The sequence below is a fragment of the Coptis chinensis genome, chromosome 7 (assembly GCF_015680905.1).
Source record: "Coptis chinensis isolate HL-2020 chromosome 7, ASM1568090v1, whole genome shotgun sequence".
In the NCBI taxonomy this organism is placed as follows: domain Eukaryota; kingdom Viridiplantae; phylum Streptophyta; class Magnoliopsida; order Ranunculales; family Ranunculaceae; genus Coptis; species Coptis chinensis.
The window spans coordinates 81,039,270-81,065,987 of NC_141462.1; the positions used below are offsets into that span (position 1 = coordinate 81,039,270).

At 36.3% G+C, this 26,718-nt stretch overlaps 3 protein-coding genes across 3 annotated transcripts; 1 reads left to right on the plus strand and 2 right to left on the minus strand.

Annotated features, from left to right (window-relative positions):
- Positions 1-557: 557 nt before the first annotated feature.
- Positions 558-2,353, minus strand: LOC147489255 (small ribosomal subunit protein eS25). The gene is made up of 4 exons (XM_086572612.1): positions 2,227-2,353; positions 2,048-2,122; positions 1,833-1,967; positions 558-854 (listed from the first exon to the last, which is right to left on the minus strand). Exons 1-4 carry the CDS (start codon positions 2,227-2,229, stop codon positions 741-743), a joined length of 327 nt encoding a protein of 108 aa, XP_086428738.1. The 5' UTR covers positions 2,230-2,353; the 3' UTR covers positions 558-740.
- A 42-nt stretch (positions 2,354-2,395) lies between these two features.
- On the plus strand, positions 2,396-7,601 carry LOC147489256 (copper ion binding protein). Its single transcript, XM_086572611.1, has 3 exons — positions 2,396-2,550; positions 6,164-6,202; positions 7,139-7,601. The coding sequence occupies exons 1-3, from the start codon at positions 2,443-2,445 to the stop codon at positions 7,346-7,348; spliced, it is 357 nt and encodes a 118-aa protein (XP_086428737.1). The 5' UTR covers positions 2,396-2,442; the 3' UTR covers positions 7,349-7,601.
- A 6,012-nt stretch (positions 7,602-13,613) lies between these two features.
- Positions 13,614-22,312, minus strand: CPSRP54 (chloroplast signal recognition particle 54 kDa subunit). Its single transcript, XM_086570558.1, has 15 exons — positions 22,029-22,312; positions 21,816-21,948; positions 20,390-20,457; positions 20,206-20,307; positions 19,696-19,848; positions 19,543-19,620; positions 18,175-18,300; positions 17,969-18,071; positions 16,374-16,474; positions 16,124-16,261; positions 15,902-16,045; positions 15,612-15,687; positions 14,679-14,764; positions 14,411-14,536; positions 13,614-13,949 (listed from the first exon to the last, which is right to left on the minus strand). Exons 1-15 carry the CDS (start codon positions 22,212-22,214, stop codon positions 13,842-13,844), a joined length of 1,728 nt encoding a protein of 575 aa, XP_086426684.1. The 5' UTR covers positions 22,215-22,312; the 3' UTR covers positions 13,614-13,841.
- Between the last annotated feature and the right edge of the window lie 4,406 nt (positions 22,313-26,718).

The following is a 26,718-nucleotide window of genomic DNA, read 5'->3' on the forward strand; positions in this document are numbered from 1 at the left end:
GTTTTCTGTGCTTGCCTGCCTTATAAGAAGTTTTGCACGTTACCAAATATTGAATTCAACCACGACACTGTATTTTAATTAGTTAGCGTATGAAGCGGACAAATTTGCATAAGTAGGGAGGTGAACTGCCAAACGGGTCAAATTCAAGGTCACTCTCAATCACAAACAATTGCGCATCTACGAATAACCATCATCAAATTTGTTGAATATATATTCACTTTCTTGTTGCTACATGCTCAGCCTGACTAGCTTTCAACCTTTTTTTACAACTCCATTCAGCAAGTTTGTCAAAAATAAATAGTTCAAAGGGAATTCAGAGAAAATTTTGCATCTATTTCAAAAGTACAAAAGCTTACTTGTAGTTTGCATCATTTTTCTAAACGAATTTGAAGGTAGTTCTACCAATCACCATGCACGTCCCTTCTCCACTTCAAAACCATTTCCCGTTCTAGCTTAAATGGTCGAGGTAATTTACTTAACTGAAGATGCCACCCATATTGGAACCTTTGCCGATATAGGATATAGGATATTAGCGGGCTATACTGACAACATAAAACGAATGAAAAAAAAATAGGACTAACAAAATCACATATTCTAGTACAAGTATATCATGAAAACATAAAACAAAATGCATTATCCAGAACATCTCATGATAAAGACAAAATCCCAATAATACTAGAACAAAAGAAAGACAAACGAACTGCCCAGCATCTAAAACCCAACAAGCCTAGATAAATCCCTTAGGTGTTGGTGGCTCTGGTGTATATCTGCTGGCTAGCATGGGATGATACCATCCTGATGGAACCTCTAGCCATCAAATCTTTGATTGCCCTCCGTGCCAATGATCCATTCACCTGAATAATAGAAAGAAACAAGCTCTACCAATCAATTCAACATAGTTTATGACAACTTGCTCAAAGGAAAGTTAAATCAAGTTATTTACTTCATCTCGTCAATTAGGCATCAACAAAGGAAAACACGTGAAGACTTCAAAATATGCTCCTAGAAAGACCAAGTATTACTGTTGCATTTGTTTATAATTCCCCACAAATCAATCTTAAAACCCAGGCAAGCTTACCATTTTTCCCTGATTTTTCTTTTTTTTCAGTTCATCCTATTAAATTTTTTGTGAAGCTAATACTAGCTCTAGAACTACGATGAAAACATATTTAGGCCTATGGTTTTGTCTCAAACAAGAAACTGCTGCATGTATGTCTTTAACACATACCCTATAGGATATAGCAAAAGTAACTATCACTCAAAAGAAAGACAGTCACCCTTGAACATTGATTAAACTAAACCAGACATCTTAAGTAGGGCGACCAGATCAAAAATATAAAAACACATCAGTCATGTTAACGCACATAATATAACAAGTACACTTTTTCTTGATTAACTATGAGCTCCATGTAACAAACATATAGCCTACATAACCCAAATGAGTTTTTTCGTTTAAAGGAACAAGTCCAAAGCGTCTACCTGTTATTGGCTTTCAGTAGGTACGATTTTAATGTTTCATTACAACACAAACATGCTCCAAGTCAAGGAAAAACCAGAAAAGAAAAGAAAAATCCATAACTCCACTATCCAAAAAGGTTACAACAAATTCAACTACTCAAGTTTGTATACACAAGTATAACAGATTGGATTTATATTTTTTTTTGCATTAGATGGATGGAGAAGGTTGTGCTATTTATAAATTAGATAGAAGCTTATTAAAAAATATATTTCATACCCCAACATTATATAAATGCGTTGCATTACTAAACAGACATGCTATCTGATGACACAGACAAACAAAGAAACAAACATATTGAAAAGAAGTTGCATACCCTCAAACGATCAGACAAGATGGAAGGAGTGATAAGCTTGTACTTTGGGACTTCAGAAAGGAGCTTATCATAACTAGCTTGATCAAACAAAACCATATTGTTCACCTTCTCCTTTTGCTTTCCCTTACTCCATTTCTACAACAACAAAACACCCAACCACTCAAATCTCCATATAAAAAACCTTTTAATAGTAAAGTTTTTTTAAAAAATGTTACCTTCTTCTTCTGCTTTCCACCACCAGACTTTGCTGGTTTTGATGACGGGGGTGGTGCCTTCTCCTTCTTTGGTGCCTACAAACAAACAAACATAAAAAGATGAGTCAAATAAACAAGACTGGAATAAAGAGAGAGAGAGAGAGAGAGATAAACATAAAAAAGAGGGATGGGCTGTTTACCATTTTTTCGAAGCTCTTTGCAAGATGAAGAAAACTGGATGCGGCGTTTTAAAATAGAGTAGGTCTTCTTCACACTTTTATTATTAGGGTTTTGTAATGGGCCAACTTTATATTTGGGCTGGGCTGGAGGCCCATTTTGTTTCTTTGAGGACACGATAGGAATCAGTGCCACACTATATAAACCCCTGAAAGCCTGAAAAGAAAAGAGAGCGAGAGATGATGGCGACAAGGAATGCAGCGAGACACGTGTCACGAAGACTGATGAGTAGCGGTGGAAAAGTCCTCGGCGAAGAAGAAAAAGCTGCTGAGAATGTTTACATCAAGGTTTGCTTTAATTAATTAATTTATTTATAGGGCATTGTAAAACTTGTTGGTGATGAATGATTTTTCGTGGGTTTATGTTTGAATGGGAATTTGATTACGTGGGTTGGGTTATAAGTATTAGCTCTATTGAATGTTATGTTGAAGGTGGAGATCTGAGCTGATGCACTCAAGTTGTATACGAATATTTGTATTTGTATTTTATATTCGCTAGAAAAAAAAAAAATATATGAGATGTCTAATGTATAAGCTAAAAATGATCAAATTTGTGACGGAGTGGAGAATAGAAAAGCCACGTCTAAGCATATATCGGTTAGATGCTTAGTACTGTTTTTGGATGGTTAACATGGGAATGATGCTTTGTTGTAATGGCGTACTTACTGAAGTATTTGCGTATCCATTTCATTCTTTATAAAGTTTAGTGTGTTTCTAGTGATGACCAGTTTTGTATATAGCTGTTAGTTGCATAGTACTGATTTGGATTGTTGGAATTTCCATTATGCACCAATGCACCATTATAAAGCCATATAAAGCCATATAAAAACATAGTACTGATTTGCTGTTATATGGGACATTTGGTTGGAAAGGAGTAGGAAGCGTTTCATCATTGTTTGATTTTAATAAATGAAATTATAAGATTGGTTAGAAATTAGGGTTTGATGTTGCTGTTGTTTGAATTGGTAGTAAATGAAGTTTACTTGTGTCGCAAGAATGTTAAGTGTGTTATGGAGTGTTTTTTTTAAGATTCAAAGGCGTTGGGTTAGAGAGTAAATGCTGTTGAAGCATAATTCAGCATAAAAAAATATTAGCTTTACTGAATGTTTTGTTGAAGTTGGAGATTTGAGCTAATCAGCTAGGACGTATTGATACATTGAAGTGTATGTGTCTTCTTGAATGTTCTCATTATGTTACTGTGTGAAAGCTTGAAGAAAATCTTTTCAAATCGTACAAGCTTTGGAGCAGTTTGGTATGAGTATATGATAATTGTGAACGTAGTATGGCTTGTTTCACGTGGGCTGTAGGAATTTATCTTCCTAAAAAATGAATATGTGTGATGTCTAATGATCACCTTTTTATAACTAAAAATAATCAAATTTGTGAAGGGTGTGGAGAATAGAATAGCGTCGTCAAGTAATCAAATCCAACACTGTTTTGGAGTGTTAAAATGGGAATTAAGGTACCTTTCGTATACAAGTATTTGTGTCTGCATCTCATTCTTTGTAAAAGGTTAGCGTGCTTCTAGTGATGACGAACTTGATTACTTTTAGACGTATAACCATGGGCAAATTTTTTATGGATGCACAGATGGTGGTTATACTTGTTTGTTAGGCTTACGTTTGAATGGCATTGGACATCATGGATTGTGAAACTAGGTTTTTAGGTTTTCCATTGTTGTTTGATTCCGTTGATGAGATTGATCAGAAACTAGGGTTTGGATGCTACTGTTGTTTGAATTGGTAGTAAATGAAGTCTACTTGTCTTTCAAGAATGCTAAGTGTGTATGTACTTGTGAGCACTTGTACTGTTTTTTAATGAGCCAAAAGGTGTTTCAGCGTAAATAACCATTAGCTCTGTTGAATAGGTAGAAATTAGAGATCTAAGCTAACCAGCTAGACTGTATAGATGGACTTGATGAATGGATTTTCAAATTGTACAACGTTTGGGCAGGGTTGGTATGTGTATAGGAAATTGTGGAAAGAATATTGGCTTGTTTCACATGGGCTTGAAGTAATACATTTTCCTAAAAAAAAAAGAATATATGAGAGATCCAATGCTCAACTTTTCTTTTCTTGTTAGATAAGCTATATGATCAAATTTGTTAGGGTGTGGAGAATAGAATAGCGATGTCTAGGATATAACTCTTAGGTGCTTAATACTATTTTGGATTCTTAAAATGATAATTGTGCTTTGTCATGAAGCGGTATGTATTCAAGTATATGCATCTCCATCTCATTCTGTGTAGATGTTTAGCGTGATTCTAGTGATGACCAACTTTCAAGAAGTTAGTTGTGCAATCCAGCAAAATAACTGTTAGGTGCACTGTTACTTATTTGGATTGTTGAAAGTTCCATTATGCCGCATATTAAACTTTAAAGCCATATAAATTGAAGGATTTACCTATACATCCATTCTGTTATAAGTTTGGCGTGTTTCTGGTTATGACCAACTTGCTTTGGTTTTCTCATATGACCATGAACGAATTTGGATGGATGCACAAATGGTGGTTATACTTGTTTGTTAGGTTTACATGGAAGGTATCTTTAAATACTTGATTATTCATAAAGATGAAGGACTGTTTGGACATTAAGTAGCATAGTCATGATGAGATGAGGATTGCAGTGCCATTGTGGAGAAAGATGGTGTTTTGATGTGCATGTTGTAAGTCAAATAGGATCATACTCTTTCAATTGAACGAAAAGGTGCACTGCCCGATATTACTCTTGCTGGTTTCCTCATATATTACTTGAACAAATTCTACGTATTTACTATCCCAAAAGTCTTTGTTTGTTTGCTTATTTGATTTTATTTACTTTATAAAACCATGTGTTTGTTACTCCATTAAGAGCAAGTCATATGGCACCTATGCTAGCATTGTGCTTTGTGTAAGCCAAGACAAAATACATAAACAAATTGACCTATTATTGAATCGAACTAATGGCAGAACATGGGTCGTCTTTTATTCAAATGCTAACTAACGGCAACTGTGGTGTTCCTTAGTGCCATTTTTTCCCAAAAAAGTCTCCTGTCTTGACAATTGTTTTTGATTGTTGGCTTTTTTCTCTTTCTAGCTTTAGATACTTGTTCTAGTAGGACATCTCATCCTACTCCTTTTGATTAGTTTTATGTTAATAATAAACTTTATTTACCAATCAAAAAAAGGAAATTAAAAAGAACATGATTATCATGGTTTTGGTCATTGGAGGAAACTACATTACTTTTGGTAGATCTATAACACATGAACTAATTTTAGAGACCTCTGAGATCTATAAAACATGAACTAATTTTTAGAGACTACCTTGTCGAGAACTGAGTGCATATCTTAATATTTTAGGAGGTTCACAATGCATCACCACCTATTCAATCGCATTTTAGAAACCTTATGGCTTATTTGGCATCCACATGGCTGTGCAAGACAGCATATTGCCTTGGACTTGCTTTTAAAGGTCATTTTAAGCTCACGTCAACAGAGATGTCATGTTTTCTACGGAACCCTAATAGAAGGACCTCATTGCACATGAAAAGACTCTAGGTTCTTGATTTCTTAAATATTGCCCGTCTCCTATCCCTGAACTTTCTTTGCATTGTATATATTTCTCAGTGTTACTTGAATTTGTTCTTATAGTACTGTGGTTGTACATAACATTGCTCTAGAGGGGGCACAGGTGCGCATCAGGTTACACACTGCAGTCTCTCAGTGTTGTTGTTTGGAAAAATGCTATGAAATCACTTTATAATGAGTTGTGTTTTTAATCTGAATGAATTAATGGTATTTGAATTTAATTTTATCTGTCTAGCACATAATGTATCTGTCCTTTGGTATGGTCTTCATTTTCTGGTTTTCATTGTTTCTGGATATATCATTCTGTGCTAAAATTGTATTAATGTGATACTGCAGAAAATCGAGCAGGAAAAGTTGGAGAAGCTTGCTCGCAAGGTATAATCACCCCCTTTAGCAGTTTTTCTTTAACACGCGCATATGCTTAATAGTAGTTTGGGGCTTTAGAAAGACCAATCTTCAGATCTTATGGAGTGACCTGTGCTTGTACATGTCCTTGATGAGTCCTTTATCAATGTTAGTTTAATAATAATAAATGTATCTTTTATTTTTGTTTTATGGTTATCATTGTTAATTCTTAGACACATGACAAGCAGGAATGTTTCAGTGGGAAATATCTAAGCCTTTAGGCTTTACATATGGGAGGGCTCTGTGTCGCTAATTTAGCTTCGCGCTCCTAGTTACGACTATTAGTTTGCAAACTCCTAACCTACCAAGCACTTCTATATACCTGTATATTCGAGGAGGAAGAAAACAGTTATGTCCAAAGGTCCATTTATAGGGGCCTATAGATGGGTTTTCTTGTAGACATGGTTTACTGAGCTTGCTGCTAGTTCAGTTAGCAGAGAAATAATCCCGAGGACACTTTTTTTATTTGATGATCTGCTCAGTTCTCATTGTACACCCTTAATGTAGCAGGTGATTACTTAAGCTGATGTAGTTGTTACTTATCCATCCCTCTTTTTATGTTATCTGTTAACATGCAGTTTTAGACATTGATAGCCCACCCAAAACCTTTACTGTTCAAAAATCCAAGGGATTGTAACATTGCCCTTTGCTTGAAAAGATTGACTTGTCTCTCTGGATATTTCTGTGTGTGGTTCTCATGTAATGGAGCTCAAGTAGAACTTAGAGAAATCAAAAGGGCAGTAACTGTAGTAGCGCTTGATTAAAGCTGTGTGGTTGTGGTGAATCCTGTCCATATATTTTATGTCCATGGATCCCAACTCTTAACATTTATATCAACTTAAGATGATATGACTTTTCTTGCTTCATAAGTTACACTATATCACACATGAGATTTACTTGTTTCAGGGTCCTAAACCAGAAGATCAACCAACAACAAGTACTAGTGGCTCAGTCGCTGATGCCAAACCGAGTGGCTCTACCTCCTCAACATCAGGTGTTTCAACTGACAAGTATCGAAACTATGGAGTTCTTGCGGGTGTCGTAACCGCTCTTGGTGCTCTTGGTTGGTATCTCAAAGCAACTGCCAAGAAACCAGAGCCAGTCACTGAAGAATAGATCAACAATGTGGTGACATATGAGGTTTTCTCTGCTTACAACTTGAAGAGAGCAATCATGTAGTTCAATCTGCGTAAACTTGTTATAACTTTTGTTGACTTGCATTTTATCTGTTCCATAAAGGCTAGATATATGGTGGCTTCCACATCAAAAGACCCTGTGACAGTTAGTTGTTCCGTGTTCATTCTGTTCATCTTTTGCAATTTTCGGAATAGAAATTACCAGTGCTGAACAAATAGCATCTATAGGCTGATATCCTTTTTGCTTTTTCGACTTGATAAGTTAGAAAAAGCAAAATAAAAATTTAGCTCTTGAAGCATACTACGTAAGTATAAAGGAAAATACGAGAACACGGTATCACTGCTTAGCACCTAGTTATTCTATTTCCCGTCATGTCTTAGGCAGCATGGAATATAGCCGTATAGAGCCGTTTCCAAGACTAGAATGTCTAATTGGATCTATACCGCGTATTGTTGAAGAACACACTTCGATAACACAGTCCTTTTGAGTGTACATTCTTGCTATCATAAATATTATGCCTTCATAGAGTTTTACAAATTGATAATTCCCCTCTTAAGCACGAGTCTGTTATTCACTTATTCTAAACAGAAATTCTTCAGTTTTTCAGGTATGATAGTTGGGGTCTATAGATTCTATGCTATTATTTATGAACTCTCCAAGTAGGGCATGGAATCAGGTTGGGTTTGACCCGAATCAGACCTAACCTGACCCCAAATAGTTCAGGTTTGGATTAATTTTCGTTATTTATTCGGGTCGAGTTTGGATTCGGGGTTGGGTTTGGGTTCGGATATGTTTTGTGGGTTTTTTTTTGCATTTATAGTGTTATCCGATCGGGTTCAAATCGGATTCGGATATAAAATTTCGGTTTTATTTGGATTCGGATATTGTCAAACTAATCGGGTTCGGATTCGGATATAGCCATATCCAATCCGAACCGTTCCCTGCCCTATCTCCAAGACTCATACAAGTAGTAGTGTCAATTGACAATCTGTAAGAATTTCATTCAAGTGCTTTACGTTTGGAACCAGGGCACAGTTACCCCACCATACAAATCTGCATTCAGATTCCACTTCGCAGTGGGTTCGTACCTTCAGTAGTTCAGTATTCTAACCTGCTAGGAGGTCAAAGTATAAAACTTCGTTTTACCAATGAGCATGCCCAATCTCGTTCTGTTCTAGGCCAGGGCTGGAGACAATATAAACCTTGCCAAAAGGTCTAGTATTTATGTATTAGAGCATTTTTAGGAGAAAAACCAAAAAAACACCACCAACTTCAAATAATTGACATCAAATAAACCGCGTTATATAATCCACCCAGTTTTCCAAAAACTGTGCATCAAATAAACCACGTTATATAGTCCACCCAGTTTTCCAAAAACTGTGCAATATGTCGCACATTAACTTTTTTCTTTTATTTCTTTTCAAATCTCTCACGCGGTTTTCACAAAACCGCACAATAAAAGTCCATTGTCTAGCCCAAGCCCATAGTGTATTGGGAAAAACCACAAAAGAGATTTAATACAACACCAAAACAAACACCAAATTTTAGCAAATGTTTGATTTGGTGTATTTTTTGTGTTTTCATCAACATGTCTCTCCTCAAGATAAAAAAAATACCAAATTTTGGTATTTGATGTTAGAATATTATCTCACCTAAAGATGCTCTTAGATTTTGAACCGTATACTTGGTAGTTGGATGTTGGTATACTCGCATCAGGTGGTAGGGTTCAAGGTTATCACTTCATCATAGCCAGATTTCTTATCAAGCGCATGAAATAATGAAAACCAAGCTTAATAACAACATTTTATGCATGCGGTTTACCATTTCAAATTCAAAATAGTCATCCCTCCGGTCAAGATAAAATTACAAAACAGACAACCAAACAAAATAAAATAACTCCCCAAAATGTTGTAGGGTATCTGGTTATTAAGAACCACTTGGTCTCTCCCTCAGCTTCTTGGTTAAAGCACAAAGGGCCCCAACCACAGCCACCACCACGCCAGATATCAGGACTGTGGATTTCAACTTCTTGTGACAGTCATCGTTGTCTTTCCATTTCTTCTTCTTTTCCATCTCCCTTTTTCTCCTATCCTCGGCTTCTACTTGTTCCTTTCATCACATACAAGGACGTGCAACATTATTAGCAAGAAAGCCTTATACCTAACTTAGTGATATAAGTTCCCCTTTAACTTGAAAAGCTTCTAATATATGACAGCATACTAAATTTGAAGAGGTAACTGGATTGCCGCTAATTGCACCAAAACTAGAAGTAACTTGTACTCGAGTCTTCGGTGCAATATTCTGCACAAGTTATGCAATATCATACCTTGAGCTTCTTGGAAGTGTGGATGTGGGATGACACAGGATCCACTGGGAAATTGCTAGTAGCACCAGGATTTAGCTCTCCATTTATGTTATCTTCTGGAAATGCCATGTCTGGTGAACCATCAAGGCTTCCAAACATTCCTTTCGGACTTGCCATCTTCATCAATTTACACAACAAAATTTCAATCTCTTTGCCAAAGGTAGCACTTTTTTGGGTTTATTGGGTTTTGAGCTCTTTAAACGCTTGAGCAAGGACCTTGTGATGAGTGCAAAGGTTCGTTTTACACGTTTACTTCACGTGGCACTTTCAAGCTACGTGTTAATATTCCAGAAATGTTGTCGGTATAGAAAACAAGTAATATTAGAGTAATCCCCCAATGCAGGTGTATATAGTGGGTTTGTGACTTCATTTACCTCTTTTTTGTTCAAAATTTTTGCCCAATATAAAGGTGAATATAGTGGTGACTATTTTTCCAAGTCAAAACGAAGGTGAAACATTCAACTGATATAGTGGTTGAGTTGTGAACTTTGGACGAGATGTTGGATTCCGTCTCGTGTGTTTTTTTTTTTTAAAAGCGGGGTTTTTTTTTTCGGACGGATTGTTTTCATTCCGTCTCGCATGATTTTTCGACTTTTGTTTGTTTTTTTTTTTTAATTTTAGACGGGATGTTTCATTCCGTCCAGAGCGTTTTTTCGATTTTTACGTCCAGACGGAATTTAATATCTCGTCTGAGATTAATATTCATATTTGCATTGGGCAGCCTCACCTTGTTTTTCACCAAAACAGTGGAAAAGAGGAAAAATATTGCCTACGTGAAGGTAAATAATAGTCGACTGCATTGGTAATATAAGTCACTATGAGGGGAAATTGAGAGTTTTTACCTTTGAATACCAATTTTTTTTGCCCAATGCAAGGGTGACAAAGTTGGTGACTTGTAACTAAGTCACAACGAGGGTAGCACTTGCTACTGAGATTTTCACTGAGTTGTGAGCTTCGACTTTTTTTTCGTTCAGACGGGATGTTTCATTTTGTCCGACTGTTTTTTCGTGTTTTTTTTTAGACGGAATAAAACATTCCGTCCGAAGTTTAAAGTCACCTCTGCATTAGATAATATTTTCTTGTTTTTCACTACAAAGATAGCAAAGAGGGGAAATAGTTCTACGTGGAGGTGAAAAAAAGTTGCTTGCATTGGGAATGCTCTTAACAATAATTTTGTCAATATCCTCAAGTCCCAGTTCAACATTCATAAAGAAATCATGATTAAGACCAAATCTTGACGTGCAAAACTAACGAGAAAGAATAAACATAACCATATGTGCACAATGAATGTACATATTCATCAATGGCTCAATATATATATACGTACTTATTTTAAATTAACTTAAATAGCTATTTTTTAAAGAATAACTATATAACTATATATAGTTATTCTTTAAAAAATAGCTATTTAAGTTAATTTAAAATAAGTACGTAAGTAAAATTTCACCTATAAAATGAATCAAATTATAAATTTTTGTGGATATGATATACTCAATATTAAGATCACCTCTAAGAAATTTCAGCTTATTTGGAAACATTTAACATTAGCAAAAAATAATTGCAAAAACTCGATATTTTTGGACAGTTAGATTTCTTTTTAAAGATGATAACAATTTTTTTATATATATTAGAAATTTTCAAATGAGTTGAAATTTTGTGGAGATGATCATTATGGTGAACGCTTCATAACCACAAAAAATTAGGTTTAAATTCATTTTTTAGGTGAAGTTTTACTTACGTACTTATTTTAAGTTAACTTAAGTAACTACTTTTTAGAGAATGACTATGACTATGACTATATATATATCGGGCTCACTACATCGACATACTAAATTGACATATGCATTTCAAAAACAGATTTGTATATTGAACTAAGGGCTGATTTTTTCTAGAGATGACTTACCTACTATAGATAGTATCTCCACAAAAAATCACCTCAATTGGATATGTCTAGTCTTGTTAAAAGAGTGTCAAAAAAATGTTAAAATTCTAGACCGTCAGATAAATTTCTAATTTGAACTCAATTTTTGGTAGGGTTTGAAATGTTCAAAGGAGCTAATTTTTTGTGGAGATGATCTCCATGTTGTAGAAATCACATCCCCAGAAAATCAGTTTTAAGTTCATTATGTAGATATGCAGGATTACGTATGTCAATTTTTGTATATCGACGTAGCGAGCCCGTGTATATATATTTTTTTTTTTTTTTGCATACCTATTTTAAGTATGCCACACTGATTGTGCTGCATATCCTAATTATGCACACTCATTGCGCATAAATGCATACCCCAGTAGGCTAGGTAATACTCATTGTGCCCACTGATTATTGTGCACAATGAATATAGGTAGGTATATTGAATGTGCATACCCCATTAGATAATTCACATTAAACATTGTGCATACGTGCATAGGGCTATCAATGGATCGGTTTGGGTTAGGTTATGAAAAATTCGAAACCAAACTGATAAGATAATTAGGTACCTGAAACCGAATTGAACCGATAAGATATATTGCAAACTGAACCTGAATTGACCTGACCGAAAACTATAAAATCAATTAAATCTTAAATCATAAATATTACTAAAATACAATTTTATCAGTTCAGATTCATATTGGTTCGGTGGAGGACAAACTCGAAACCAAATCAATATCTTATTGGTTCGGTAGAAGACAAACCAAATTATTAAAATCTAAACTATTTTTTATCAGTTTGGTTCAGATCGGTTATCAGGTTATTGAAATCCATTGGTAGCCCTACCTTGTGCATACCCCCATTGGATGATGCCCATTGAATGTGTATATGCACACCAATTGTGTATACTTATTAGTTATTATTAGGTATGCAAAACAGTACTGCAATATGCATGCACACTGAATGTGCACATCCTGATACCCTATTAGATAATGCACATTGACTGTGAATACTAAAAAAGTCGTTTCTTATTTTGCGTCAAGGGTAAACACGACCTTTTACCATTCTAGTCCTTTTTGCTTGTTCTCTGATTCAACATTGGTTGAAGAAGTCTTCTTGGGTATGCCGTTCTAGCGCAACTGGTTACCCATCAGAACTATCCGCACTGCATTGGAGATACTAATGCTCAATGGCATGATATTTGTACTGAATCTAACCAATTAGTTGGGCTTCCAAATGATAAATCCCAGATTGATGGATTGACATTAGAACATTCACATTATGATATCCGCAAAGGAAATGTTCACAGGAAACACTGAAAGCTCAAAACTGTGAAGAACTGAAGATGCAATTCCGCCTCAAACGAAAATTATACATAGCAAATACAATGACTGCAGCCGACTAGCAAAATCGGTAAAACCTTTGAATAATGATACTAGAGGTCTGGGGTTCATACGTGCGCAAAATTGGCGGACTTGGGTTGTGATGTTAGCAACGGGCTGTCGACTGCCACCTTTGGACCCAGCATTTGTTAAATTTCAATTTGGCCTACCGACTAAAAAAACATTAAATTATGAATGGTCAGGCCCATTGACAGCCTTATTATTGGCTTGCTATTTGATTTATCTAAAGCCATGACTTTCAGTCACTACTCAATGCCTCACTACAAGTCTACAACCACACTTAATCCCTAAACTAACAATAACATTTCATATTTTTATCTACAATACGCACAAGCAATGTCATGAAAGAACTCACTCTCATAAAAATGCAGCTATCAATTGTAAAAAACAAAAAATCATAGTCCAATAACCAGAAAACTGATACATTGATTCTAAACTTGATATCGCATCCATACCACTGTTACACATAAGACCTGGTTCCCTAGAATTGAATCCCTATGGTTGCAGTTACTTTAATATGCATATATTTTTTTGCTGGACAGTTACTTTAATATTTAGCTGTAAGAATTTCAAGAACAAAACTACTGTTTCCGACTATAAAAATAATTCTCTTCGACAAAAATGCATGAACATATTCAAGCCACTGAACATGGCCAAAAACCCAGAAGTAATGTCAAGCATGGAAATTTTGTGAACAGTTTCTTAACTGTTATAGAATTAAGAGACCAACTGGGGAACTAAAGCATCTTACAATATCTAAGCATTTTTACCGCATCGAGTCATGGCCTTTGGTTTTCACGTCTTGGTCCCAAATCCACGAGGGCTTGGTCTAGCCGCAGCTGAATCTGCAAACTGCCTCCTAGATTCTGATTTCCTCTTCCTCCTAGCAGTGCCAGGAGGTGCCTGAAACAGATATATACATTACAAAAAGGACAAAATAATTAACTAAAAGTTTTGTATACTGGGGGTATATCATCTCTTCACAATCTATTTGAAATGCCTTGATTATTGCTAACTTTGTCCTCAGTGAAGGATTAGCGGTTCAATGTTGCTTATTATTAGGTTCAGATCATTTTTAGCAGTAAATGTTGTACTCCGTTTAACTATATACAAAGCAGCTGGTCCTAAATCGTCCTAATATGCTATCCTTTCAAAACCATAACACGTCCTAATATGCTAAATAGTTGATATCTCTCTTGTCCTAATATGCTATCCTTTCAAACCCATAACCCCTAAGCTTATGACACGTAGAATAAATTGTCAACAAATAGATGCGTGTAGTTAGCTTATGACGCCTAACATGATTATAAAAGCATGCGAACAGACAGGGGCACGTGCTACACACACACAAGGAAGAAGGGCACCTTTTGTTCAGCTTTAAGTGACTCCTCGAGATTGTTCAGAGCAGGAATAGAACCGCCTTGCATAACGCCCATTAAGTTCTTCATACGAACCCGCATTTGGAAAAGTTGAGCAACTAGCTGGCTCACCTATAACAAATGAAGGCAATAAATTTAAGCACATAAAAGAAGAAGAAAATTGGCACAGATGGCATCTGCAATAAAGTCAAGATATCAGGAAGCTAAATCAACTTGCTTAATAGTTGAGGAAGTTGGCACAATTTGGACATACCTGTTGTTCTGTTTTACCAGAATCTTTTGCAACTCTTTTCCTCCTTACAGGTGATTCCGCAAGCAGTTCAGGATTTTCCCTTTCCTCTGCAACAGGAGAGACAAGTATTGAAAAAGCCAGACAGTTTCTTTTTATCTTTTGCCATTTTTAAAGTAAAATTAAGGGCATTTAACAGGTACAGCTAAAAACAAAGAGACATGTAGCCCTATCTGGTCCATCATAGTATCATATAACTTTCACCACAACCAGCTCCCTTGATATTTGTGGGGGGACTGACTCAATAATCCCGAGGTGCCCACATAATGCACAGTCCTCTCCACTTATGAGATACACATGACAAAGTGCACTACCCAGTCAACTCCACTCACTCCATTCATAATGCAGCATCCACTTGAATAACTCCATAAAATAGAAAAAATCTTGTGGAAATACATTAGAGGACGACGACAAGTCGACAATATGTATGTGACCATAAGACAACCACAAGATGGACAAAAGTACACTAGCAATTATATCTCGAGGAATGGCAGACACAGAACTGATGATGGCTTTGCCTCAATTTTGGAAAGAGAGTAGCTGATCCAATGATCTCTCTTTTTTCTGCTAAGCATGCAATTTGAGGAATTTGATAAAGAAAGCTAATTCAATAGTTTACTCAATTACGTACTTTCAACCAACTTAAATTGAGATGAAGGATAACAAGGTTGACCTAATGATAAAATTTACAGCTAAGTTGAATTCCCCTAACGTCTTAAAACATTCTTGGTATTTTCGTTATGTTACCAAGTAAGATTTGAATCAACCTTTTCTTCAGGGAAATTTTCATAATAAAACCAATGGAGGTCATATAGTTCAAAATATGTATCTTCCGTTATCAACTTGATAAATTAGGTTATTCCTACATTCTTAACACAACAATGAGAAGAAAAAGACCTGGGGTCATTGCTTCGATCATTCCTTCCATTATTTTCAAGCTCTTCTCTGCTTCCCTAATTTGTGCAGGAGTCACCTGTATCAAACATCATAGAATTAACTGTATGCCTTTTTTCAGCCTATGAAAAAAGGTCATTCAAACTTAGTCTGAGAGCCTCCCAATGCCAAGTACTTAGTTTGAGATACCATTATTTCATGAGTAAATCAGGAAGCCAGAAAGGAGTGTGCAAATTAATAGAAATTGATCAATAAAAGAAATTAAGATGAACCGATTATGCAGGTACTTGTACCTTTCCCATGCCTGGGATCATTCCAAGAACACGGGTCATAGAACCCATCTGTGCAACTGTACGGGTCTGTTTTAGGAAGTCGTTGAAGTCAAATTTTGTACTCATTATCTTCTTTTGCAATTCCTCAGCATCTTCTTTGCGCATCTATTTAGAAATCTAAGATCAGGAAAATTAAAATAAAACCCTTTTCACGAAAAGAAGATGGCATTAAAGGATACTCACAACTTCTTGTGCCTTCTCTACAAAAGAAAGGACATCTCCCATTCCAAGGATGCGCCCAGCCATACGATCTGGGTAGAAAGGTTCTAGATCTTCCATACGCTCTCCACGTCCAACTAGCTTGATTGGCTTTCCTGAGACCTACATTCATAATTGATCAATGAAATGAACATAATCATGAGAATATCTTAAAAATTATATGAAAAAGGTGGTAACAAGAGATAATAAAAGAGGAAATTGGTTAGGGAACCACCTCTCTAACACTCAAAGCTGCTCCACCTCTAGAATCTCCATCTAGCTTTGTTAGTATAGCTCCAGTAATTCCAATCTCAAGATTAAATGCCGTAACCAACCCTGCGAGGAATTTCTAAAATACTTAAATGAGAATAAGATATTGATACAATTTACTGCTTACTACACATACTTCTCAATCCAACTTAAAAAGACTTTAACAAAAATCAATCCTTGAAATCTGTATTTATAGGTGTACATTTTGGGAGTGGCTCGGGGAGTGGCTCTATCCCTCCCTATATATATATATATATAGTAGGGGCAATACTTAAATGTGCACCTAAAACCTCAATCCAGTCTCTAAGATATTGTTAACAATTAAATTTGACAAATCAGCAATGGTTCTTTCTGTCCCAAGAGTTTGAAATAGAGGACTAAAATATTAAGAGTAGACAACTTATCCACTGGTTCAAAAGCTGATATCTACTACAAATATGAGAGCTCACATTTGTGAAGTGAGATTTACTCTGCATTTGAAGAAATTGATCATACATGTATTATGCATTTGATACGTAAATGTATGTTAATTGTTCTATCGAGGAGCACTTCCATCATAGTTCTCAGGTACAACTATGGCAGTCTACAGTTTATTGCACCTATGTATACTTATACTATACAAGTTTATGGCAAGCGTGCTGCGCTGCACATGTTTTGATGAAAGCATTTTCTTTCTTTTGTTAAGACCTGCAGAAGTCAGGCGCTATGTTAATTGTTGATGCGACGCATTAAATGCATGGGCCCAATAAGTTATGAGTACATGTTGTATATGGGGTCACAGATAGAACAAAACTCACCAAAAATACCCCAGCCTAAACGTAGAAGTTGCTGGTTTGAAATAGGGGTAGATAAGTAATCATAGGGGGCGAAGTTACTGGTAGCTAATTTGAGGCATAACTTGAGCCGTATGAAACCAATGCATATTTGAGAGAGCAAAAACTGGAGAGGAGACATGCTGCATTATAATAGTAGAGATATCTACATAGGTGTACTAGTCAATTAACTAGTTTTGTTCCAAATGAATATGCAAATACTCACAAAGCAATCTAATGAACAAGAGTGAAATTAAAAAATAAATAGAATCGAGTACTTTGATCTATGCAGTCAAAGGCGTTATGCGGGCAAGGCGGTCAGCTGTCCAAATGCCTAGGCAGTGCCTACAGTATTTTCAGGGATCTTATGTTTATGTACTTGAATAAAACACCATATCGTGTAGTAACTAGTAAGTTCAGTAAATCTTATGAACAGAGTTATATTTCGTGTTTTTTTCTCATTTTTTTCGTGGGTTTTAACTTTTTAAGGGAAAAACATAAACTTTATAAAGCAAGGTATGCGAGGCAGTCCCTCGAAAAGGCGGGGCAGTGCACTAAAAAACTAGCACCTAGGCGGTGCCTATGCCCCCATAGGTGTCGCCTTTGACAGCACAGCTTTTGATAGGCAAGCATTAAAACTATCTACATAGTTAAGGGTTCTGCAAAGACACACCATCCCCACGAGCGACCCACTTGTAATCCATGACACCAGAATATAATTACTTGGGACAGGTAGGAGATAAAATACCTGCAGCTTCTTGGCCAGTCATTGCATCTACCACAAGCAAAACTTCTGTGGGGTTCAATGCTCGCTTAACTTCCTTTAGTTCATCCATCATTCCTTTGTCTATCTGGTTGAGCATAAAATTCTCACATAAGCTATTCAAGAAATAATAGGCTTCCAAAAAATGTGGAGACATTTATTGAAAACTAACTGAATTATCTGTTGTGAACCTGAAGTCTTCCAGCAGTATCCACAATGACCACATCTGCATTCTTCTTTTTGGCCTCCTGAAGACCTTGTCTAGCTATATCTGCAGGCTTTACCTCAGTTCCTGCTGTATATACAGGCACATTCACCTGTCACAAGCTTAAAACTGTATATAAGAATGATAAGTGATTCTATCAAATTTTCTTTTTCTTGAAAGTCCTTATAAATGAGTTGAAACTTAACCAGTCAGCAAGCCGAGCTAGAAAGACTCAAGTTATAACTGTTGTACCTGTAGTATATGAGTTACTTTTGAAATATAAATATGTGATCACTGTACCACCTGAATGTAACTAGAGAACCACCAAAATTTGGACATGTACCATTTTTTCGGCGTTCTTATGTATTCCAGGCATTGCTTTTAAGTAATGTTTCCCAATTGCATTATCTTTTTACTATCTTGTTTCTATCTATCATACTTTTCTTTTCTTTTCTTTTCTTTTTCCTGAAAATTTCTATCATACTCTTCGGTTGGAACGGGTGAAGATGTCCAGTCCTTCTACCATTTTCATGATCATCCGAATCTGAAAATTACCTCACAACTATTAGATGGCTTGAACTATGTTCAAAGGGCACAGTCTGTAAAACTGTTTGTTGGAGGCCGTAGAAAGATAGGATTTCTTCTGGGCACAGAAAAGGCACCTGCAGAAACTGATCTGAAGTATGTCATCATACTTTTCTCATGTCTATTTTAGGTTTTATATTCTATTCATTTCACATCTCCATACAAAGCTTTCCTTTCAGCTATCTTAGGTTCCATGAAGAATTATGCATAGAACTGGGACCCTTCAACCTGACCACGCCCAGTTGTTTACAACCATAAAGCTTTTGTGTCAATATGTCTTTTTCTTCTGGTAATCTTTCAATATCTTTAATCTAATGTAGATGAATAGAACATTATATATCGGATTTGTTGAATCGTCATTTACTCTAAAAGCTCAAACTTGTAGAGATGGCAAATTTTAATGCACACCAAAAGGAGGTTGCGCGATGGAACATAGGTGAGACACCCCTAGAAATGGGGAGGAACAAATCTCGACACTCCTCAATGGAAACATGCTGGAATTAGCACAAGTGGGGAAACTTTGTGCAGCTGCACCTGGAGAGACTTGAACCCGAGACCTCTTATAAGTAAACCTCAGATACCGTGTCAAACCATCATTTACTCTAAAAGATCAAACTGGTAGAGACCAGAGGAGGTTCGGGGATAGAATATAGGAGGGACACACCTAGAAATGAGCTGCAATTTTAATCTCAACGGAGTTCAACTTTAACAGTTAAGATAGCTTGGTGTATTAGAAACAAAAAAAATCGTTAGATGGAGACTGAGGTACCTGTTCTCCCAGAATAACAAGTTGGTCTATTGCAGCAGGCCTATAGATGTCTGCAGCAACCAGCATGCAACTCTTTCCCTGTGCTTAGTGGCTACAAGTTAGAAAGAAGAGAGAGATAGAAAGAGGAGAGAGAGAGAGAGAGAGAGAGAGTACCTGCTTCTTAAGATAAAAGGCTAACTTTGCACAAACAGTTGTCTTTCCAACACCTTGTAGACCCGCCAATAATATAATTGTTGGTCCAGATTTTGCAAAGACCAATTCAGATACCTCTCCACCCATCAATTTTACAAGTTCATCACGCACAATCTACCAAAGGAACAAAACCAAAATTACGTAGGTCTAATACCAGATTGCATGGCCAAGAGTAACCTCTTTCTTTGTTGAATAAATTTTAACTAAAGACTCCAGATGAGATGTTAAGAACTACTTGATTTTGATGTAATTAACCTAAAGTTCAATAACAAGGTGACAGCAAGTCCAGCATGCCATAATTTGAGAAATGAATCATGAACTCTGCGGTAAAGCCATCTCTTCCACAACATTATCGGTTAATGAAGTTTGGGAATTTTGATTCCACGTGCCTATTAAGTGTTATAGTAGATTATCAAATAACTCCAGGGGAATGACATTATAAAAGAAACTCCATAATATAATTTTGCATACCTTAACCAATTGCTGATCTGGTTTTACACCTCGAATCAAACCCACACCAACGGCCTGTTCACTAACAGTCTGGACAAATCTTCTTGCAACAGGCAGGCTAACCTGCAAATGGGGTGTGAAGTAAATGCTTCGATATCATGGTACTGATAAGAAATCAAAACATTGAAACAAAAGAAGCACTTACATCTGCTTCTAACAAAGCTCTCCTGATTTCTTTCATAGGTTCAACAATATTTTCCTTCGTCAAAACCTCTGAAATATAATGGTTGTATAAATAGTAGCTTACCAACATACACTGCAATATGAAGAGAACCAGAATATAACTCTAGAAAAGGAAATTGCAAGTGTTTATTACAATATTGCTTTTATCACAAACATCCGAGGGTTTGTTTTGTGAAGTTTTAACTTTTAAGCGAGAGATTAGATAGGTGGGACATTTCACCCCTCGAAGTGTGAGAGAAGGCTGAAAATAATTAAGTTGTACTCTCTTTTCTCTCTTCTCTCAAACTTTCTTCTTCATTAGCATTTAGCAATAATATAATTTTAATGTTTTATTGAATGTTTTACCGTTTGATTGAATTTTTGTGACTTTTTGAGCACAACCATTTGAAGTTAGATGAATGATTTCTATTCATTATCTTATGATAATAAGTGTCAGAAGACTTTCTCTCACCTCCTTATCCCATGAATTCCTTCTAACTAGAGCTATTATTCTTTACATCCATGGAAAAAAACCAAATATGTGGGAGGTTGCTGGTTCGAAACTCACTAGCATCACCCAGGGGGGATGCATGCAATCGCAAGGTGGCAAATGTACATCTCTCTTGAATCAGTTTTCAGTTGTCACTGATAACAAAGGTGCTGAAAATTACTGAATTAATAACATTTCTTGAAGAATCTTTTGATGCCTAAATGATTCAGTGCAGCTATATGACATTCAAACCATGTATTTGTTTACAGATATTGAACACTTTGACTCATAATATTGCTCAACAGCATACACAATCAGTACTGTAGTATTTCCAACAAACCTTACATATTAAGTAACCATGATTTAGTTTAAGAAAACAACACATAGCTTATTCTAAATTCCAAAAGCTGTTTAGCAACTGGACATCAACTCATTGGACTCTCATCCTGCAAGACCCATATAATAAGAGCTAAGTCAACTAACAATGTTTCCACGAATTGGATAAGTGCTACCACAAATGAGAACATTATAATTCTGTCCTAGGTTTGACGAGTGCTACAAATGAACAGGTGGGTCTTAAATTTATAAATACCAATGTCCTATTCTCAACACAAGTATTCTTCAGCTACAAAATACCAATTGCTCTCTTACATTTGAGTAAAAGTGCCTTTCAATCTACTTCCTCTTCCTTAAAAAGTGTAAGCAGAATCATTCTCAAGTCTCAACTTCCATAACAAAAAACAAACAAGCCCAATCTTTATTCTATTCTTCTTGTACATGATTCGAAAAATTTCTAAACAATTCTTCTTCTTTTCTTTTTCACATACAATTCCATATCATTATATACTTACTTTTTTTCTCAAAATATATATATCTAATCATCCACACACAATCTACTTCACTAAAAAAAAAAGCTCACCTTCTCCTTTGAGTTTGTTCCAAGCAGATTCGAGACCGCTAGTCAACTGCCCGAACATTTCCGCCCTTACAACACCACGCATTTCTCTTCTCACAGTAACTCTTTTCATTTGTACCCAACTCCATATCTCTCTCTGCAATTTCAACCAAAACTTACATAAAAAAACAAGATATAATTTGAAAACCAAAAGCCAACTCTATGTTCTCTACTTACAGTGAAGTGGTTTCTTGAAGAATGGTGAACAGAAAGACTGGAACCAGCCCAAGAGGAGAAGAGTTTAGTTGAACTACTTGTGGTGGGTTTTGAGGTGAAGAGTGTTCGGGTTGATGGAAGTGAAGAAGTAGTAGTGGAGGAGGAGAAATGGCGGGAAGTAACGGTCGAGTATGGAATTGTTTCCATGGTGAAGTGGAGAACGTTGGAAGTGTAAAGATAATTTGTTCTGACATTTAAACTAACTTTTATCGGATTTTCTTATCCTCAATTCCTGACACGATTGTACGATACCAAATCCACCTACTGTGTATAGTGAAATATATCCAACCCTCCAAACAAGTGCTTTTTGGGCCCTTATGTTTTGGGTTTGGCCCAATTTTTCTTGGTCCCATTGTTTTAGCACTGTACCTTTTGAGATTTAGGCTGTGTTTGATAAGAGCTGTGGCAAATACAAATTTTGCCACCATTTGCTATTGGCAAATTTGCTTTGTGACAATTGCAAATAACTTGCCACTTGCCACTGTTTGATGATACTGTGGTAAATATCATTTGCCCTGATTTACAACCATTTGTTCTTTGTTTGATTGTCCAAATTTACAGCGGCAAATATTTTATTTTTGCATTTTTGCCCTCCAACCAAATACCCAAGAAACCTAGAAACCGGCAACCACACTTCTCAAACCCTCGATTTGCGATTTCATTGGCTCGAATGTTGAAGATTATAGTGGGAGTGTTGCCAAGGGGGGATTGGCGGGTCGGGGCAAAGGTTATTAGAGGGATATTATGGTGTGGTTATGTTATTGTTGATAGATTGAAATGGAGCGACGAGTTTTTGAAGAGAATGATGGAACCTTGTAAGGAGGAGTCTGAAGTTAGCCGTGAAACTTTAAGGAGGATTAAAAGGTTTGAACTTATAATATATTTGTCCAGCATGTGTTATTTGAATTGAAAATTTTACTGCTTAATTAATTTCATTGATTTGCAAATAGGTTTATGACAAAGATGTCTAAGAAGAACATCTCTTTTGGTACTGACCATTTCTTTTGGACTACACCACTATTCGAAGAAAGTGCGTTGGAATTGAGTTATTAGCTACAACGGGAGAATTGTTGTCGGAAAAGAATGAGAGAAGAGAAAAGTGTTGAAAGAAGGTGGAGAAGTTGAAGAGAGATTGATAACTGAGCTGAAACTTGTAGTGAAAGGCTTGAACAAGCCAAAGCTAGGTGCAGGCAGGCTATACTTGTTGCTAATTCATTTTGATGTGTTTAAATTTTGTAATACAGAACAATAATATTTGGGATTGCATAAAGCATTTTGATGTGCTTATTATAAATATTTTGTTGTTACAATAAACTTGCAATTTTGTTCCGTAAGTTGATATGATGCATTGATGCAGATACTATACCACCAGTATAATGCCAACTTTTGTCAACAACAAATTTAGCTCAACTCATATGATCATCAATCAACATCAACAACAAATTTTATGATCATCAATCAACATCAACAACAAATTTTATGATCGTCCAAACGGTGTGGCCATGTCGTTTGGGACTAAGTCCAAACGGTGTGGCCACACTGGTCAAGGGGCAAAAAAAACAAACAAGTCATTTTTTATCCAAGTTCAAATCCAAACGATATGGCCACACTGTATGGACTTAGTCCCAAACGGCATGGCCACACCGTTTGGGACTAATTCCAAACGGTGTGGCCATGCCATATCGTTTGGATTTGAACTTTGATAAAAATGAACTTGTCTGTTGCCACACCGGTCAAGAGGCAAAAAAACAAACAAGCCACACCGTTTGAACTTAGTCCCGAACGACATGGCCACACCGTTTAGGACCTAGTCTAAACGGTGTGGCAATGTCGTTTGGGACTGAAATTTGCCGAACCTCGATTTCTTTTTTTCTTAACTTCCATATTCAACTTCCAACAATTCTAACACTTCCAAATTCAAAACCAACACACATAAAATGGAATCGTATAATATCAAATTCAAGTATTTTGAAATAAAATGGAATCGCATAACAAAAGCAACTGTATAATATGCAATTTATACAGGCATGTCAGACTTTTATAAATCAACCGTAAGTATAAGATCTGGTGTTTTACAAAAAAAAATCCAAAAGAAATGCCTTAAACCAGACAAGTGAGCGCATCACATGTACCATAATAGAAAAAATCCAAAAGAAATGCCTTAAGCCACTGGAAGGTTGTCCAAAAGCCACTCCCCCCTAAGATCTTCATCATCAAAACTCAAAAAGATTTCACCCATGTTTGGGTTATTTCCAAGGAATGTCATTCCACGCTTTTTAAAATTTTCTTTAGACAACTTCGAGACCTTTCAAGGCATCATGAACTTTCTGCATCATGCTAGGAGAATTAACTTCAAATTGTCCGCCATTGCCTTAGCGGCTTACGCAAGATGTTCGAATGTCTTAGCTATCTTCTCGTCGTTCAAATCTATGCGTGTTTTTTTTTTCTTTTGCCTATTCGAATTTTGACGCGGTGATTCTTCTTCCACATTCACTCCGGAGCCTTGGGTAGCATCTCCAGTATTGTCAACATATTCATTTACATTAACGGGGTCATTATCATCAGTTTCATCTATTAAATTAAACACACAACATAGTTATTAGCTTAGTAGTATCTTATCGCATAAAGGAAAACCACAAATGAAAAAAACATTTCGCTTAACTTACCATCCAATATAGGTATAGCATCAGTATCATGCGCATTAAAGTTTCCACCTCCATTTGCAGAATCATTTCCATATATAAAGTCAAGTATCTCATAGTGTTGAAGCCACTTGGTTTTATAATTTGCTGCGGCTAGGTGGGTCTACAATGATAATGTGATCACTCACTGTAAGTCCTCTAGGAAGCTAGCTTCCCTTAATGACAAATATATTAAAGCGAAATATATACAAAATGGCTAAATCAAGATCATTTACCTGAATATACCTCTCCCATACATCGGCATCAGCCTGAATGTACTTAGTTTGATGGTTAAAGGAGAAACCACTCTAGGCTAGCAACTCTGCAGCAACTGTGTAGGCACCCTTTAATGTCCTTAGCCTAGAGCGCACATTCTTCCATTCCACGTTTTGAGAACCAGAATTGGTTACGACACTTTCAACTTGATCTAGAGTATCTTTCTTGGAAATATTAGAATTCTGAGAACCCCTCCCTAGAACAGTAATGATGTCAAACAAAGTTCCGACAAGGACCTTGTCCATTCCATCATTCCAACGTATTTGATGCTTTCCCTGAGGAGCTTCTGGAATTAGCGGAGGTGGGGGTGGAGGACGTGGTGCTTGGCTTCTAGCATTGTTATGTGACATTGTTCTGAATATAATAAACCAAAAGAGATTAATATAATAATCAATGTTCTATATTGACACGGAACCAAAATGTAACGGTAAACTTCGTAGTGTAGGACCTGAAACCAAAACAAAGTTAAGATAATCATACACGAATCTAATCAAAGAGTTACTAATATAAGGAAGGCTATAAAGAACCATACTGTCATATGGAATAACAAAAGTTATAAGCCAAAATAATACAAACATCCCAGAGGCAAAACACATCATTCAACATTGCCAAAACAACAACAACAAAAAACATAAAGTTAAACCACTATTGCCAACAACACACTAGTTATTCTTCTCCATTTTGTTCATCTCGACGCTCCCACATGTTCGCCATCAACATATCTCTCCACGCTGTCCAACCATCACTCAGAGTCATGGTTATCCCCGCATCATCGCCTACTTATCCATTTCCTTCCTCTTCAATATTTGCTCTTTCTTCTTCCCATATATCATCATTATTATCAAGCAAAAAGTTATGCAAGTCACAACATGCACAAATTATCTTTGCTTGTGTCTGAACGTCATGGTGGGGAGCGTGCCTAAGATACGCAAATCTTTTCTTCAACACACCAATTGTCCTTTCAACAATATTCTGCAAAGATGAATGACGAAAGTTATACATTTCTTTTATATTTCAGGCACCGTTGTATCTAGAGTTACGTTGTTGGTCACTAAGATGATATCTTACAGCACGATATGGTGTAAGGAAGTGTTGAACTAGCGGGAACCAAGCATCGACGAGATAATACTTACCTATGTGAAAAAATTAATTAGAATGATTGCTGAATTTTAATAATACTAAAAAATTGTTGGGATTTGAAATGTTTTAAGGATACTTACCATGTGGTACAGTTAGTTTGTGCCCTGGCCGACTCACTTCATTTCTCAGCAAACGACCATCATGGGCGGAACCCTCCCACCCAGTAAGTACATAGGTGAATCTCATACCAAATGTATATGCCACTAAGACATTCTGAGTAACCTGACCCTTTCGATTACGATACCTAACTTGAGCTTGAGGTGGTATGTAAGCTTCAAAGTGGGTGCCATCAATTGCACCCACAGCATCCTAATTAATATACCATCATCAGTAAAAGAATTACTAATTAACATTATGTGCATTAGATATATAGCTAACAAACCTGGAAAAAATAGTGCCAATGTTTAGGTGGTCCACCACAGCCGGCTGGAGAGTTTTCCATGGTAGCAGGTCGTACCTCATCTCTATGTAGCCTAAGCAGTGCATTTAATACTCGGTGGAAGTATCGGTTAATTGTTTCAGTTGATCCAAAACACTGAACTTCGAAATTCCGA